Below are 19,175 nucleotides of genomic sequence, written 5' to 3' on the forward strand. Positions count from 1 at the left end.
AACCACCAAGGAAACAGATGGGGTAAACATAGGTTTATTCAACCTAAATCCCAGTGTGCTAGAATTACAGGCTACTCTTTGAAGTCCAAAAGAGGTAAATTTAGGACACATAAGATCAAATATGAATTTATACTGTTGTAAACTCTTGAAACCTGAGGTCAAGAGATAATCTGGGTCAAAATAGAACTGGCTTTGTGAAATGGGAAAAAGGGACATAAGTCCAGTTTAACAGGATTTTTAGGACACTGTCAAAGTTCTAATCCCTACAAAGCAACAAAACCAAACCCAAGATAAAGCATGTGAGAAAGGATGTTTGCTCTAACAGAGAGAAAACGGACAATGTGAAAACTGGTGAGAAGGTTTCTTATTTTAAACAAAGAGATGCAACAATTCCTGGGAAATCTAATTAGAGTTTGAGCTTGTTCTTTGATACTCTTTACTGACAACCCCTCTGCCCTGACAGTTCTATAAACCAGTGAGCTCAGGGCCCCTCTTGTCCTAGGATTACATGGATGACTCTGGATGGACAAGAGAGTTTTATATTTTGAAATACAAACTTTTCAGAAAAAGAGGCAAGTTCATTGTTCCCCAACGTCTAGGATCAGAGGGATAAAATGCTGAAAGGGACTGAGATCCTTAAAAGGAGAATTCTGATAGCCCTATCCAATACTCTAATAAAAACCTAATTAATGTTAAATAATTTTAACTAACAGTAGTTAAAAAATAATGGTGCCATGGTGTTGGCCCTTGTTTAGCTCTCTGTATACTTGTCTACTGTGACCCCTAGACCAGTCTTAAAACCAGGTATTGTCATGATCTATTTTTCCTCCTTACCGGCAGATTTTTGAAGAAAAACAAGCAAACAAAAACCAAAAAAACCAAAAAAACACCAGGAAGACAGAATAAAAAAAAAAAATCAACTCAACACATCCCTAATTTCAAATTAGCACGATTACCCTTTTTTTGAATGCATTATTGGAAATCTTTTCTTTATACTTTTTAAAACATATTGCAGCTGTCATAGTTGACATCATTTTGATTTCCACTTTTAAAATTAAATTGGTGCTTTTCAGCTGGTGGTGATTTTGCCTTCTAGGAGACATGTGGCAAGGTCTGCAGACATTTTTTGATTGTCACAACTTGGGGTGGGTAGGGTGTGCTACTCGCATTGAGTGGGCAGAGGCTAGGGATGGTGCTCAATAACCTACAATGCACAGGAAAACCCACACAACAAAGAATATCTGCCCCCAAATGTCAGTGGTGTTGAGGTTAAGAAAACCTGTGTTATATCATTAGTATTAAATCACAACTTCTGCCCTAGCCGGTTTTGCTCAGTGGTTAGAACGCTGGCCTGCAAGCTGAAGGGTCCCAGGTTTGATTCTGGCCTAAGGGCACATACCTCAGTTGCAGGCTTGATCCCAGGCCCTGGTTGGGGTGCGTGTAGGAGGCAACCAATCGATGTGTCTCAGATCAATGTTTCTCTCTCTCCCTTCCACTCTCTCTGAAAATCAGTGGAAAAAATATCCTCTGGTAAGGATTAAAAAAAACGATCACAATTTCTGGTCTGAACAAGCCTTACTTTTTAATGCCTGAATTAAACCTCTCACTAAGAGGGATCTATCACAATTAACTTATCTCTCTGATGTTGGACTATTAGGTTGTTCCCAATTTTTCTCTATTATAGATAATGCTGCAATAGACATCTTCACTCACTTTTTTTCTGCTGAATTATTTCCTTAGGATAAATTCCCAGGAGTAAGAAACACTGAAGCAATAGGTATAAATATTTTTTCATGTTTCACAAGTCATACTGCCATTTTGCTTTACACATAGATTGAAACAAATTACTCCCCACCAGAAGTGTGCAAGTTTTACCAAAACCTTGGCAGTACTGGGTGTTACCTTTTAAAGCAGTGAGAGGAGACACAGATCTCAAATATAGAATCAGATCTCCAGTTTGCCTCAATTTGCATTTAAATTGCTACTCAGGAGGAATATTTTTCCATACTTGCTTTCTATCACTATTATTATTTTTAAAATCTGAATCATTTGCCTTTTGCTTATTTCTCTAACTGGTTCTCAATGTTTTTCTTTTAAAATTGAATGTGATCTTAGTGAGTGTAGATAATAATGCTGTTATAGTTAATGCAATTATTTTTAAACTTTAAAAAAAGTTTTACTTTCATCCCAGCAGCATAGATATGTTAATGTTGCCTCCTAGAATTTTCACTTACAATTTTAATATTCTTTTTAGGTGCTGGTCACCTCACCCAAGCTGCAGCCTCTATACAGAGAGGCCCTGGGGAAGAGGAAACGCTTCTCTAGCGATTGATGTCAGCCACCCAGGTAAGAATAGTACTTGGTCTCTGACTGTATCCCAGGAACGAATTTCTCTTAATCAAATGAAAGGCCTTAGGAGGTGCCACAAGGCAGAAAGGAAAGTAAATGTGAAGGAGGATATCACATTCAGTGAGGAGTCTGAAGGACCCGCATTAAAAAAGGGCACTGTACCTTTAGGACTTCAGAACTAGCAATGCTCCATACCCAGCTATTACTAATATGCAAAAAATGCCTTATAAATACTTGATTCTGCTCACAGTGGGGAGGCAGTTCATTTGAAAGAGGAAATGGGAGCTTGGAGTTGAAACATGTCTGCTTGTCTCCTTTCCTTTTTTCATTGCTCTTTTCATCTCCCCACTTCCCCTTGTAGTTTTCACCCCCTCTACCCCTGACTTAACCCCCTCCTCCAACTCCTAGGAAGTGGTTGATGTCAGTTGCTACTCTCATTTCTATTTATGGATTCACCTCCGAGGCCCTGATCCTCAGCCAGGCATGGAAGGGGTGCCTGAGGAGCTAGTCCCCGGATTTGCCATCCTTGTATTGGAAGCGGGAGCCCCTAATCTTCTGCTCCCTTCCCGAGCGCAGACACCACAGGAGAGGTGTTTTCAATCCAGCCAGTAGGGGGCATCCGGAGGCAGCCTCCAGAACCTGGTACATCCATGAACCCAGGCACGTCTGCAAAGCACCGTCTGGCTTTCTTTCTTACCCACCCCTCAGAAATTATTTTCCAAATCTGGGTCTGTGACTTCTCCTTAAAGCGTGGTGATGCCAAAATATTCCACCTTTGGGGTTTTTTCTCCCCTCGCAGCTAGCACAGTGATAAAAAAGTAAAAGCATTTTATGTGACTGAACTCCTAATATGGTCAGACCCCAGTGAAAGGAGGGAGAGGGTGAGTCAGTGGGGAATTAACAGAAAGGAAGGAAGAGCAGAAACTGCTGATGCTGATAAAGATCAATTTTGTGTGATATCCTAGCCTGCTTCAGAGGGGGAAGGCGACAGCGAAAGGAATCCATCAAGGTACGTAACTGAAATCTGCTGGGCAGAAATTTGTTTCTAAATCCTTTCCAGATGCTTTATAGTAAACTTGAAATTAGTCATTTACATGGAGTAGGTTGAGGAAGTAGTTAAAATTGAAGTCAGTGATTAATCTAATAAAGGGCCATTAGCCTCTAGAAGTAAGAGGTGGGGAGGCGAGGAGGCTACCTCCCCCTCCCCCACTCCACCTCCATTTTCTCTGTGTCTAGGGCCTGGTGGGGCTCCCTAGACTTTTTGCTAAGTGGCTTTCCTTTTGGGGGCTACCGCGAAAGGAAATGAGACTACTGTGACTTGAACAAACCAACTGGTTCTGGTGGGAACGACCCCCTCCTTTCACTAAGGAGGCTGGTGAAGCTCTGGGAGCTGCTTTGCCACAGCCTCACGGGGAGCCCAGGGCTAGAGTGTCAGACCCTCGGCCTGGTGCTCCTCTCTCTGACTGCAAGGCTAACAGTTCAGTCTGGGACTTAGACATGACTGAACCACCCTTTCATTGCAGGTGATGTTAGTTCTCCTGAAACACAGCTACGGGAGTGTGTTTAGGGTGTGTGAGGTATTGGCGAGGCCTTTGGAGTTGTGGAATTATCAAAATATAGCATATTATCTTTTCCATAGTTACAGACTCTCTTAAAAGAGAAAAGCTTCTAGATCCCTTACAAACAGTGTCTTCAAAGTGGGAATATATATATAAAAAAATGCAAGCATTGGTTCTGTGGTTGCTCAGTAGTGGGACAGGATGGCTCAGCTGTGTTTTACCTCAGTGGAGGCCGGACCCAGGCCTGGGTTTTTAACAGTGAAAGTTCAGGTCCTTCCACAGAACCCAGCTAGTTACACAGATGAAAACAAAACTGCTTTTATCATGATTGTTTTTTAATGAGTGTGAGGAAAGAGGCGAAAGCCAGGCTGTGGCAGGAAGTCGGAGATAAGAGAGAAATAGAGATCAAGCCCCCTCACTCCCCCAGGCTGTCGCAGGCAGCGAGAGGCCTGAGAGGCCGGGAGCTGAGCTGCTTCTGCTTCAGGTTCACTGAGAACCCGGTGCAGCTGCAGGAATTCCCCTGCGTTGTCTCTCCAGAGAGAGTGGGAAGACATTCCCAGCCTCAAAGCTTCAAATGAAGGAACAAAATTGTAAATATTTGGGAACATATGCCTTTGAATCACTGATAGATGTTCCTAACCCATCCAGATGAGGCATTTATCTCCATTCTTTAAGGTATCCTTGTATTTTTTTCTTGGTAGCTATTTTTTCTCCCCATTAGGAATGAGAATCGGAGTGGAAAAAATGGGCCCATTGCCACAATGTCTTAGTGCCTCAGCCTCAACGGCTGATACCTTTCTTCATTCCTTGTTCCCTTTTTAATGTTGCAGAAACGAGGGAAAAGGTATTCAGCTTATTCACGAACATGAAGAGCCAGACAAAACATTCCAAGTCTATGAGTTAAGGAACCTTTGTGATTTTATAGCTCATTTGTCTCATTTTATTGATGAGGCAAACGAGGCCCAGAGAGGTGAAGAATCTCATTTAGGGTCACACAGCAAGTCAGGACAAAAACCCCAAAGTTCTGACTCCCTACCTCCTGCCCATTTAAAGTCAATACTGTACCTGCTTCTCTGGCTTTTGGATCAAAGGTGAGGTTTCATTAAGATTCATGTGAAGATCAGTTCCAGATTCAGTGTTTTCTATGATAGAAATTAGAAAGAATCAAGGTTGTCAGATCTAGGTCTCTCATGAATTTTTATAATACCATAAACATACACACCTAGTTCATATGTGTTAAGATTATAAACACACATACATGCACCGATGGCATTCATATTTACTCACCAAATAATACCCATAACCTCTATAGGCACAGTTTAAACCCCATGTTACATAGTGTCAAGACCTTTTATTTTCTTGTTTTGATTTATCTTTAAAAGAACAAAATTAAATTCTTTGTGCTACTAAAACTCAGATAAAGCTGAAATTAAAAAGGAAATATTGATGGAAAAAAATCTGCTGATGCTGTCGAATATAAATTTTGTATGATTGTACTTTACAGAAGCAGGAAAATGCTTCTGCAACCTTCCAGAATAGAGCAATCAGAGACTTCCCTTTTCCCTCACAATGTGGTGGGGCAGCAGGAGAGGTGGGGACATGATGCCAAAGTGGGGCTGCTGGGAGGGGACTAATGGAAATCCTGGGGCTCGCCGTGAAGCAGGTGCAGCACAGACACTGACACTGTGTTGACATGTAATCCACATGCCTCTCCTGCACAGTTGGCTATCTCTGCTCCCTACAGGTGTGGAAACTGAGACTTGGAGGGTAAAGTCACCCACTCAAGGTTGTATAACTAGTGAGGTTTTGAGTAAGGATTTGAGCCCAAGACTGCCTGACCCAAACCCCAAGCTGCAAAAGGATAGGATTTATTTTGTTTTTCTTTCTTCCCCTTAGAAAGTAAATTTAATGTTTATAAAGGGATGTTTATTTGAGGAACAGATTTAGCCAGGCACATGGCTCCTCTGTCAAAGGCTTTTAGCCTCTTGTGTGGGACGAATGTCCAACAAAAAGTTCTTTCCATGCTTGCTACTCATAAGTAGCTCTTTTAAGAATCTGTGGCCATATGGGACTCTGCTTCTTTGTCTCTTTGACCTGAAGCCTCTAGTCATTCCTTGTGGGCTGACCTTTCCTTTTCTGTTGTTTCTCAGCTGTCCTCTTCTGTCTTGTTTGAAAATGGCTCCTGCACAGATTTAAAACATTTTAAAATTGAAAACAGCTGGGGAAACTGAGGCCCAGAGAGTGGTTTCATGTGATTGGCTCAAGGCCATACCTTGAAATAGCACAAGACCGGATCTCCTGATTTAGCATCTTGTACTTTCCCCTCCACATCACACTGCCTCCTGTTAGCCTCACTTGAGCTTGCCACATCCCAGCTGCTTGGCCTCTGGACAAATCCAGCCCAGCAGAATTGTGTTGTGATGAGGTTCATTTCACTGTGGCTTGAAAGGAACCATGGGTCTCTTAGAAATGAAACTTATAAATTCTAACGCATAAGGAAAGTTCTTGCAACACCAGGAGAATGAATCAGTCAGCCAGAGTTCAAGAAATGTAAACACATTTTTAGATAGGAGGCTGAAAAATCGCTTAAGACTTCTCCATCCCTTGGGTCAAGACCCTGATAATTTACCGAGGTCCAAACTGTCAAGGAAGAGACACAACTCAAACTGCATTCCTGGCAGATAAAGCAATGGGGGTGGTAAAACTTCCTCTTTGAACAATGTGGGAAGATCTACCCCTGTTATCAAGCTGAAGAAACTGACTAACACATTGACCAATACAGACAACTGGCTGTGAACACAGACCCGGTTCTTTTTCATCATTCCCGAGGTGATGTGTACAAGCACAGATATAGGCTTCAGAACTTCCAGGCCTGCCTGAAACTTGGAACTTGGGGTCTTTCTGTGATGAACATTTCTGCCACTAACGAGATAAACAGAAAACACATTCCTTCCCTGGCAGCCCACCACCAGGCCTGAGCAGATTTTCAAATGCCAGCATTAATCTAACCACAGGCTTTTAGCAGGGAGATAGCCTTCCTACCAGATAACCGGGTGGTTCAGAGATGACCCTTACTAGATGGAGTCTCATCCCAAGCCTCCTCTGCCTTCTTCAAATCATGGGATCCTTCACCAAACACTCAAGACTTGAATAGCAGGAAAAAGCATCTGATTTTAGCCTGGAATAAGATGCCTTAATATGTGCTTCTATTTAAACTGATGTTAACTTTAATTGCCAAGTTGTTTGTTGTTCATAGTTTTAGATAAAAATGAAAGATAGTCATATTTACTCCCACTGTTTCAGAACACTGATTTTCCTTGGTGCTCTGGTCGGCCCCATCTGGTATCAGAATGGAGACTGAATTCCAAAGGGTCACCTTATCAGGCAAAGTGGGCCATCTGACTCCTTCATAGACGCGTGTCAGGGCTTGGGAAAGAACTTCAGACCCATAGGCTCCAAAGTGGCCTAACATTCTGTGGTCACAAGGGCAGTAGCTTTTGGAGGTGCTGGCAGGAGCCTCTTTGAATATGTTTAGGGCCTTTTCCCACACATACCCTTCTGAGGCATGAGTAGCCTTTGGTCGTTAGTATGCTGTCATGGACCTTCCCCCACACTTGCAGTGGGTCATCATTGAGGAGGGGATCTCTTCACTGCCAAATAGACCTCAGAAAGCACCGTTGCCCTCTCACAGCTTTGCACATGGACTTGCAGCAGAAACCAATAGGAGGAGGCCTAGAAGTCAGCTTTTGTACCTTCATGGTTTTGTATTTTTGGTCAAAAATGGAAGATGCAAAGGCAAATTCCAGATTATTAAAAACAATTCTTTCCAGTATAAACTAAACCATAAAAGGAAAGATAAATCTGGTTCCTTTATATAGCCCTGTTGACCTTTCCGTAAGAATGATATCTAAAAATACTTATTTTATATGATATGACTCAAGACGCCTATGACCTGTAGAGTGTTTATTGTGTAATAATAAATCTCAAGTCTGCTTGTTTAATGTCAGAGACCGAGACACAAGATGGCCTTTTGGTATTGTTATTATCAAATTCTTGGGATAAGATTTAAGACCTTGTTAATGCTCCATGTTTTCCCTTTAAATCTTCCTGGATGATGAGGAGGGTGAGAAGGGGCATATCAAATAGTTGCTCAAGACCTGAGAAAGTCTCCAGGCTAAAGACATACCCCAGGGAGCTCTATTAAAGGAGACAAGTAGACAGATCTAGAAGATATGAGTCATTCTGAATTTAAATATGGAAATGCCTAGTAAATGCAAGGGCAATATTTTTCTTCCAATTTGGAATAACAGTTCTTTTACTTACTTACGTCTTCTTAGACCAAGGCTAGCTCAGTCTCAAGGGTCTGGCTTTAGCTTTGGGAACACCAACTTCTCTCAAAACTTCATAAATTATTTTTTATGGAGAGGTCCAGTGGTACATGGCAGTTTACTAAGCCCAAAATGGAAGGCAAGCTAGATAATGGAATTTAAATTTGACTTGTGTAGCAGCAACAAAAAATCAGCAACATGAGAAAACCTCCAATCAAGATCTATCATAAGATTAATAAGGATGCCTGTGGTGGAAGACTGTATGGAAGAAGGGAATTAAAAAAGATTGAAGGTAGAGCTACATACAAAGGGACCAATCCATTCAATTCATGTAGTGGTCTTAATTCTACAGAAAATATTGTTCTTGGTCACTTGCTCTCAAACGGGTAAATACACCTGGTCTCCCAGCCCTCCCAGCCTCTAGTCTTACTCCTTCAATACTTTTTTTTTTTTTTGCTTGTCTAATAAGTTTATTGTCTATATGAAAAATCTTAATAGAAAATTGTTGTTTGGTTTATTAGCTCTCAGCAGCCCATTCCTGAGCTCTGAGGAAGCTTGCTTTTTTTTTGAGCTACCCGATCTTTCTTCTGGGCAAGAGACATTTTGGGATGATTCCACCTCTTCTTTTTAACTTCTTTCCTAGGCTTCTTCTCATAGATTGGATTCTCTCGTATAGCAGCATGAACTTTCTTTTACATCTCCTCCATCATGTCTGGAGTTATGTTGTTCTTTATGTACTGAGAGAACTGTTTCTTGTAAGCATCTTCATCTTCCGCCATTAGATAATGCACATAATCTGCAACGTTCTGACCCATGATGTGCTTCCGGTGTACTTCTGCATTGAATTCCTTGCTTTCTGAATCAACCAGGGAATCGTTTGGTGCTGTGAGGGATAGATAAGCCTCCACCTACAGCTCCCTTCAGGGCCCCAAAAACTTTATTTCCGGTAGTAGTTCTGGTAAGCCCTGCATCCAAATAGCAGGTGAAGGCACCAGGTTGACCAGCAATGCTTTCCACATTATATTCATCTCCAGTCACCTCCACCTGACCTTCATAGATCTTGTCCATGCCAAACCTATTGAGAAGCCTGCGGGCCAGCAGCAGGCCAGTACAATATGCTGCAGCGTAATTTGTCAGGCCAACCTTCACACCATACTTTGGGAGTTCATGTGTATAAGCTGCACAAACTATCATATCTCCTTCTACACGGGCATAAGCAATCTGACAAATAATATCTTTGTTGGTTACACGAACTATCATTCTGTACTTAGGTGTGTTTTACTTATTTTTATCCTGGATTTCCAAGCATTTCCGGGCATAGTAATCAGTTTTACCCTCTCGTCGTCTTCTGAATTTCACTTGGTATCTCTTGAAGTAGGCCTTATTTTTGACAACTTTCACAAACCCCATTCTGCAGAAGACAGACCACCGTCCATGGCTCGCCACAGACCTGCAGTCCTAGCCCAGCTCCAGTGGGGAGAAAAGCTCAATCCATTCTTTACATAGCTGGGAGAATCATTTCTCTAAAATAAAAATCTGGTTATGTCAATTCTTTGTAAACAGGACCTCACAGCCTTTGGGATAAATTCCTTAGTTCTGTCTATAGCCCTTTATAATTTAGCTCTTGCTTACCCCTCCAGCTGCGTTTCTCACCGCTTCCTCCCCTGCATGTGCCCTGGGGTCCAGGCATTACAAGCTGCTCACATTTCTCCCATGCTGTCATTATTTCTAACCTTCATATGGTCTCTTTCCATGAAGCTTCCTTTCCTCTTCTCCACTTGGCTACTTCCTACATATATCCTTAGAAACTCAGTGCAAGTGTCCTCTCCGTCCAAGAGCCTTCTCAGCCTCCAGGTGAAGGTAGCCTGTGCTCATTCATAGTTCTAAGCACACTTAATTACTTTAAAACATGGACTTTGTCTCTCAACTGTATTCTTGTGCCTAGCACTGTATTTGGCATTAGTAGATAGTCAATTAGTGTTTATTGAATGAATGAATGAATGAATGAATGAATGAACAATTTTTATGTGCTCTATAAAACAGACTCACATTGGGTGTGTTCCGATGCTGGTGTCTTCACTAATTTTCAAATGACAAATTGTAAAGAACTAAGATAGTAGCAAATGAAAATCCTTAGGTCACAGGGAGATGTGTGAAAGAAGCAAGAGAGAAAGTAGGAGGAAAAGGTCCCCGAGGAAAAGCCTCATGCTTCTTTATGGCCCTTTTAATGAGAAGATAATAAATGTCTGAAGGGTGATAAAATAGAAAATGGTATTTATAGATTATTAATGAAAATTATAATTTTTTGATTCCTTGGCAGAACAAAAATTAATATACCAAACCCTTTTACAGACAGAAATATAAATGATACACATACACACATCCCAGCCTGGAAAGGCCTTGTGCTGAGTACCCTGATCCCTCGTGCATATCATACGTTAAGTGAACAGCAGACCTTGACTACTTTGGGAGGGACACATCCTGAGAATTTCAAGAATCCTTAGATTTGTGAATACCCATAATATATCATATTCCCAATAAAACTAAAGTAGAAATGAAAAAAGAAGAGTTTTTTAGACTCTTAATGAGTCTAAAAATGAGTCTATAAATAAATGAGTCTATAAACAAAGGATTAAAGTAATTTATAAAATGATTTTTTGGCAGAGAATCATCAGATTGTTAGCCCACTTTCTCTTACTTCCATCACCAGCCCCAGCAGTCGGCCTTCTCTTTTAAAGGCCATTAAAAAATAATTTAAAAAATATATAAAATATATATGTTTACACAAATCAATGTTCTTTTTAAAAAAAAATAACTTCACAAGCGCTATTGGAGATGTTACAATGAATATACGCTACAACAGATGCTGAACGGTTGGGTGGGTGCACTCACTGCACTCATTAGCTTAGTGATGGTCTCTGTCTCCCACCCTCATGATGTCTAAGATTTGACTTCTTGCTTCTGCAAAATGGCAAATTGTATGTGTCCCTGACTTCTGAAGTCATTTGCAAATAGCTGAAACTAATCTTCAATCCACAAATAACCAAGTCCACCATCTATCTGATTTTTTAGAATCCTATCATTTTTATCTGCAAATGTTTATTAAAACAAAATGACCAAAAAGAAAACAAAGAGTTGTGAAAACTCTATAGGTGATTCCAATGAATAGATGTTTTAAATTGCTCTTTGAACTCAATTCCAGGGGATATGGAAAATTTTTAGAGTAGTGTTACATCCATTTTCCTAAAAACAAATGGAGAATGTTAAGCACAAGTAGACGTAAGAGTTTTTCCTTAAGGCTGTTGAGCAAATCAAGGGAACAAATAAGTTTGCTGTATTCTGAGCCCTGAAAGAGGTACTCTGTGCTTATAAGGGCAGTGCCATTGAAATTCATTTTCCTGCAAAGACTGTGGCCTACATGGTGGCGAGACTCCCAAATCATCCTTAAAGAAGCCTATTTAACCTGTATTATAACTGGACTCTTGTTATTCAATACATATGAAACACCTATAGTCGGTGTGTGCCAGCAACAGCCTGCCAGGTCCCGGAGGTACTAGTAGATCCCTGCCCTTAAAAAGCTTGCCGTCTAATGGAGAGACAAGCCTAGTAAGTAGACAGTTTTGTAAGAGAGCTGCTGCAATGGGCTAAGCACCCGGTGCAGTGTGAGCAGCTGAGAGAGGCCTGCCACCCGGTCGATGGAGAGGATTGGGCGGGGGGCACAGAAAAACTGCCTGGAGGGAGGTGGACTTGAGAACAGAATTGAGAACTGAATGATCAGTAGGAGTTAGCCAGGAAAAAGGGTAAAAGTTGGGGGATAATAGAAAGTAGAATGGTGGTTGTCAGGGAATGGGGGACGGGGAGAATGGGGAGTTTTATTTCATGGATATAGAGTTTCAGATTTTCAAGATAAAAAGAGTTCTGGAGATCTGTTGCACAACAATGTGAATGTACTTCACACTGCTGAACTGTACCCTTAAAAATGGTTAAGTCTGCAAATTTTATGTTATGTGTATTTTACCACAATTTAAAAAAATGTCGGGGGTTAGGAGGAGATGAGAAATTGTGCTCCAGGCAGAGGGAACAGTATTTCCGAAAGTTTGGAAATGAGAGAGAGATTTGCATTAGCCTAAGGTCTTTTAGTAGGAATAGAGAAGGAATACGTTTTCTTTCCCTTTCTTGGATATAGAGCTTGTTATGGGGCAATTCTGAAATAGTTTGTCTTTGGGACTCTACCATGTCCCTTTCTGTACTTTTTTCCTTCTTCTGCCTCCCTCCCCATATAGCTAACATTCTCTGTTAATCCAAGCCCTCTGAGGCACTGTACCAGTCGGACATGTTTCAACGCTTGAAACTCTACCTAGCCTAAAATTACCCACCTCTCTTTCCACCCCATCAGAAATTTTAGTCCCTCAGCACAGCTGTTTTCATCTAGGTTGCAAGAAGATAGCCATCTAATGAAATAAATTTTTACTAAAATGTGAATGACTATTAGCTTCTCAGTATCAGTATTTTAAGGGAATACTTCTGAATCCCAAGTAAGTCTATCATTAGTGAAGTTTAAATAGTAGAATAGTAAAAATTATAACATATTGGTCATATTAGGAAGAATATTTTTGGCCTGGAGAGCTACCCTATAAACAGGCTTATCTTGCTTGAAAATCTGTCTCAAGAGTTTGGTTCTCCCAAATAATTTCTTCTTTTTTTCAGCTTCCCTCCTTCTCCCATATCTTTAAAAGTTGCAAATCATTTTCAGTGTTACCCACAAACTCTGAGCCACATTGTCCTAGATGAAAAATGAAGATAATAGAATTTATCTGATGCTGGTTAAGGGTCATTTTAAGTCAGGAATTTCCTAAATTCTCACATATCATCAGATGGGAATGTGCCTATTTAGATTGACATCGCCACTAACCATGAGCAGTGGTAAAAAAAATATGCAGGTTTCTATGGTTCAGCTCTCAGCTTCACCACTTAGTTGAGTGACCTTGGGCAAGTCACCTGACTTCTCTAAGCCACATTGTCTAGATGAAAAATGAAGGTAATAGAATTTATCTTCTATCATTGCTGTGAGGATGAAGTAAAATAATGAATGTAAAGCACTCAGCAAAATGTTTGGCATATCAAAGATAGATAACAATGGTAGCTACCAGCATCATCATCATCATCATCATTATCATCACCATCACCATCATCACAATCATCACCATCACCATCATCACAATCATCACCATCATCATCATCACAGTCACCATCACCATCATCATCACTATCACTATCATCACCATCATCATCACCATCACCATCATCACCATCATCATCATCACCATCCTCCTCCTCCTTTACTGGAGGGCTCCTATTTAAGAGCTGCTTTGGCCCATTTCCAACAGAACTGACACCGAAACTCTTCCCACCATGGTCAGCATGTCCACCCAAGAAGGATGGCAGGAAGGGTAATATGGAATGCCAGGCTCCCGAATATTTCTCTGCTTACAGATTTTGAGATTGGCAAGCAGTGATTTTGCCTTTTTTTCCTTCTAGTTTTGTAGTCCCTGGCAAAAACAATTCCCTTTACTTAGCTCTGGCTCTGGCCCTCCATCTATGGCCTTGCTTCCTGTTCCTTCAGCAGGTCCTTCACTCAGGATTCATTCCTGCCTGCCCCAAAATAAGCAGTGAGGAAGACCACACACATTTTCCTATTAATCAAAAACTATTTTTAGGACAGAGAGAAAGTCTTTACATAACCATCCTTTCCCTCTGGTCTGAAGCAGAAGCAGCAGTGGCTGTGGGTGGAGGATGGGCTACAGAGTCAGCCTATGCTCCTACTTTATGCTTATTTCTTTATGGGAGAAACAAAATATAAAAGGGAGCTTGGAAGAGGCAGAACTCGCCTCAGTGCACCATTGAAAATATAAGCCTGAGATAGTTTCCTAGTTCGTGGTTGTGCAAGCTGAGCTGTGCACAACTCTAGGAGTCAATGTCCACCTCATTATAATGTCAATTGTGCTGTATATGACCTGCAGAACCCACAGGACATCCCTGCAAATTCTCCTTCCTGGGCCAGCTAAGCACAGCACTTGGTTCAACTCAACTTCTCTTCCCCTCTGATATTTACACTCAGACCACAGCACACAGGGCTGCCCTGAGTAACTCATGAGGACACATGTTTTTCAGGCTTTCCAAGAAGTGAAACTTCTTTCTCACTTATTGCTATATTTGGGGAGAAATTGTGTATTTCTGGAGGTGTAGGTATGAAATAATATGTATGTGAGGCAAATGACATAGATGAGAAGTACAGGTGACTTTTTTGGGGAAAATCTAAATGTTTAAGAGACATCAAATACTAGATCCCTCACTTTCATGACTGATATTTGAACTGACAGATTCACAGGCTGAAAAACAAGGGTTTTTACTTGAGAGTGTAAAAAAGTCTTGAAAAAAGCTATTTTCCCTACCCCAAAACACAAAGAGGATTCCTTGGTGCTTAAGCCTTGTAATGAATTGGATGGTTTTGAAAATTCATAGATGCTGTCATGAAGAGAAGGTTGACTTAATGCTTCAAAAGCATGGAAGAAAATAATATTTTTATTTAAGATGTTTGAGAGTGAAATCCTGTAGGGACCACAATGTAGAATTTCTGAGAGGAGAACTTTTGACAAAGCAAAGCACAAAACAGTTAACGTTTTACACGTGCTGTGAGGAGGTGCCCGGATTTGAATAGCAGGTGTGTCTTGGGGCCCAGTGTGCACAGCAATGGCAGGATGACAGACTCGAGTGAGGAGCCCCAGCCTCCAGCTGTATGTAGCTTGAATACAAGTGTTGGACCAGGGAGACATGAGGGATTCTAGCTCATCTGATTACAGCCAAAGAGACAGACAGGCTTTTGCACAGCCTGGAAGAATTTTTGTGTGATCTCTTAGAGTCACCGTGGGTGAGAATTATTCTCCTAGCTGTCCTTGTCAGTCAAAATGAAAATTAGTTAAAACAATGCAGTGCAATGGCCAAAGAGGATTGGGATGACAGACCAGAGAAAGACAGTAAAGTGGGGGCAGATAATAGATAGCAGAGGTCAGCTGAGTGGATGGGAAAGGAAAGAATGGTTTTTAGTAGGAAATTTGGGGTCTGTGTGCGTGTGTGTGTGTGAGAGAGAGAGGTGAGATATCAAGGAGATAGCAATAGGGAAGAAAAGGTCCAGGAAATCACAGAAAATTCAAACTGGAAAAGGTTTCTAGATCATCCCTCTAACTACCCACTGAAACTAATTTCCAAATACATGTATGTATGTATGGATGGATGCTTCACTGTCTCATTACTGATAATAACTATACTAGAGAGGTTGCCAGAAATGAATGCTTGGGCTTATTGGTTTGCAAAAGTGTGGTGGAGCTTGGAAAAGCCTGCTCCTTGGTGCTTTTCCCCCTCTGCGTGCACACACGCAGCCACATGCACGCACATAACTTAGGCTGAGCGGTGCAGCTTGGGATTCTGAGAACCAACACTGGAGAGAGGGAAAAGCCATAATTAGTGTTAATTGTTGACCCTTCAGTTCAAGAATAGATGTTCTGGAGAATGGGAAATGAGAACAAACATTAATTATTGAGTAAGGGACCTTGGAGACAGACACTGTGGATTAAAAGGAGAGAGATAAATTGCATAATGAATGTTAATTTTCCCTCAAAGAATTGAGTGCTCAGTGGTTGGAAGGGAAAAAGAAGCTAAAACAATCATGAAAGAGAAACCTCAATGTGTGTTGGGGTGAGAGGGTACAGGAGGGTTACACAAACACTTTCCATCACTGATTCCGCCTTGCCCTTTGCCTCACTCACAGCTCCCAAGAAATTTGCTATCAGGGTTTTCCTTAGAACTCATTATTTACCACAGTTTTCTGCTAGGAAGCTCAACCCCTTCCCCAAGAGCACATAAGCCAGAAGACAGCCACTTCATTACTGATGGGCTTAGAGGCACATGACACTGGAATTTGTTTTTTATGTGTGTTGGTGGGAGTTTGACTTACAACGAGGGAGGAGGCCAGAGCTGAGTGCCATGCGGGAGAGGGACTCCTATGGGAGTGACTTGGGCTTCAGGGTCTTAATTGTTGTTTTATCTTAATTAAAATACAAGACATACACACACACCCTCTCCCAAAACCGATCCTCTTAACTGAAAGTGAAAACAGAAAAAAGGTAATTTGAGTAGAAAATTAGAAATAAGAATTGTAGCCAATTTTGTTGAGAGGCTCTACAAACAGGCTCATCACTGGCTGCTCTGATTCAGAGTGCTGGTTGATCCCACATCCAGTGGGTGGCCCTGCGGGTCTTCCTCTTGCAGCATCTCCCGCGTCTGTCCACTGTCCTCATCAGCTGTTATCTGGATGATTCTGCAGTGCACTAAGTGCACGACCTTTTCTCTTGCCTGTTCCTTCCTGCTGGCACACATGTTGGGTTGTATGACATCCCTCCTCAAACATCTGTGATTCTTGTTGCCTAAAAAGCAGCATTTCACTCCATCCTGAAACAGGAGGCCTTACCTCATCTGGCCCTGGCCTGTCTTTAAGCCCTGTTCCCCACCATGAAGCCCCTCCACAGTCCTTCCCCCAGGACCCTCCTCATCCCACATCATCTCATATGAATACTCTACTTTCCTATTTCTTTGCTTTTGTTCGTGCTGCTCCCTCAGCTGTTTATGTCTTTCCATCTTCTCTGTTTATCCACTTCTACTCCTTCTCAGAAGTAAGTGCAAATGGAGATTCTCTGCAAAAACCCATCCTAGTCCCATACGTTAGAATTAATCGCTCCTTCCTTGAATAATGCTTTGTGTTATTTAGGCTTCTATTATAGCACTCATCTTATTCCACCCTGTGGCAGTTAGTTGCTTGTGAATCTGTCCTCACACGGACTGTGAGGTCCTTGAGGGCAGTAGCCACAGGGCCCAGTGCCAAGCCTTGGGATGTGGGGTGAGGAGAGCACAACCTCTGGGACAGACAGGCCTGGGGATGGATCCCAGCACTGCCACTTACGAGAGGACACCCATGTGCATGTAGGCAGTAACCTCCTTGTGTTACCATTTCCTCACCAATGACATGTGAATGAGAACACTCACTTCCTAGGATTATTGGGATGATAGAACGAGATCCGTATGTGGCAAAGTGCCTGAGAATGTTCACTCTCAATATTAACACCCTCTTTGTCTCTTGTACATGGTAGGTATTCAGTACATTTTATCAAAGGAGTCAAACACACATGCAATGGCTCTTCCCTCTTTTAGGCCCATGGTATTTTATGTCGGAATTTTACATTAATGCTTTACAAAATGTACGGCAAGTATGATCTGGTTTGATTGTCCCAAGCAATGTGAACCAGGATGGCAGATATTATAGTTGCATTATATGAGTTAAGGAACATGGTAAGCTGCTATAACAAAGAGACTCCAAAAGATAAAGATTCATTTCTCTTTTGCTAAGAGTCCAGAGGGAGGTGGACAGACCAGGGTGGCCCTGCTCCATGAAGTTATCCAGGCACTGTGGTTCCTTATGGCCCCATCATCCCATGGGGAATCGCCCTTTTTCACATGGTTGAAGCTATTTCACCACCACAACCAAGTCCATGGGGAAAGAGGGGGAGGGCAAGCAGCTTCCTTTTATGGACATGACCTGGAAGTTTCACACATTACTTCCCGTCACATTTCATTAGCCAAAACATAGTCACATGGCCATACCTATTTGTAAGGGAGGCTGGGAGATAGAATTTCTAGCTGGGCTGCCATGTGTTTCGCTACCGTCAGGGTGGCGCCTTCTGTTAATAAAATGAGTAACGGGAGAATGGATACTGCGGAACAAGTCTCTGCTACTCGTGGTTCAATCAGTATTTATGGGCAATGTTCTGGGAGTACCTACTATGTTTTCTGAGACGTTCAGAAGTAGATGATGGGGATCTACCCACAGGAATTATAACTCTAGGAGAAGCAAGAAGAAAAAGGGTAAGAAAGATCAAAGAAATGAGGGAGTGCCTACTGAGAACCCAAAGCAGCAGCAATTGGTGTGGGCTGAGGTGGGCAGGCGAGACGTCACAGTGAGGTTAGGACTTCAGGCCTGGATGGTTTGGCTCAGTGGTTAGAGCATCAGCTCGAGGACTGAAGGGTCCCGGGTTCGATTTAGGCCAAGGGCACGTATCTCGGTCGCTGGCTTGATCCCTGGTGCTGGTCGGGGTAAGTGCGGGAGGCAACCAATCGAAGTCTTTCTCTCACATTGATGTTTCTCTCTCTCTCTCTCTCTCTTTCTCTCTCTCTCTCTCTCTCTGTGTCTCTCTCTCTCTCCCTTCTATTCTCTCTGAAAAGCAATGAAAAAATATCCTCGGGTGAAGATTAAAAAAAAAAAAGAAAAAAAGATGGGACTTCAGCTACTCCTTGAAGCCTGGAAACTTGGATAAGAGGGATGAGGTGCAGCGTGATACTGTGGGAAGAGTTTTGATCTAAGTGGGTGCACGAGGATCTGGGTTTGAGCCTTAGACTTGCCACGTAGAGGCTGTGTGACTATGAGCAAATCACTGTACCTCTTTGGTCTCAGTTTCCTTATCCATAAAATGAGAGGTTTTCAAGCTGTGCTCTTATAGCTCTAATGGCTTTCTATATATCACTCCCTGCCCCAGCAACCATCTTAGGAGGGGAAGAATTAGCTGGACTGGGGAGAAGTTAGGGGGACACAGGCTGATTAAATGCTTCCTCTGCTTAAACACCGGTGAAGGCGATGCCTACATTTCCTCTCAACTCTAGTGTTTTCTGAAACAGAACAAATGCAAGGGAGATAGAAGTCATTGTTTCACAGGCTCTGTAAAAAATATATGTGCCATCATATACAAAAAATAAAGAGAAATTAAATATTCTTCAATACTTCATATTGATTTTTTCTTTAAAAAAAAATAATTTCTAGTGGTTCAGAAAAATTATT

General features: G+C 41.8%; 1 protein-coding gene and 1 pseudogene across 3 annotated transcripts in view; both read right to left on the minus strand.

Moving 5' to 3' along the window:
• KIAA2012 overlaps positions 1 to 19,175 on the minus strand; it is a 99,854-nt gene that overhangs the window by 41,887 nt on the left and 38,792 nt on the right. For both annotated transcript variants that reach the window (XM_081142732.1, XM_081142731.1), the window contains exon 8: positions 4,974 to 5,050. In XM_081142732.1, the coding sequence (XP_080998858.1) occupies positions 4,974 to 5,050 (77 nt within the window). The remainder of the gene's footprint in view (positions 1 to 4,973; positions 5,051 to 19,175) is intronic.
• Positions 8,713 to 9,710, minus strand: LOC308559683 (large ribosomal subunit protein uL18 pseudogene; annotated as a pseudogene). Its single transcript has one exon. The product of its transcript is annotated as a large ribosomal subunit protein uL18 pseudogene (transcript).

The sequence above is a fragment of the Miniopterus schreibersii genome (genome assembly GCF_964146895.1).
Source record: "Miniopterus schreibersii genome assembly, chromosome: 7".
In the NCBI taxonomy this organism is placed as follows: domain Eukaryota; kingdom Metazoa; phylum Chordata; class Mammalia; order Chiroptera; family Miniopteridae; genus Miniopterus; species Miniopterus schreibersii.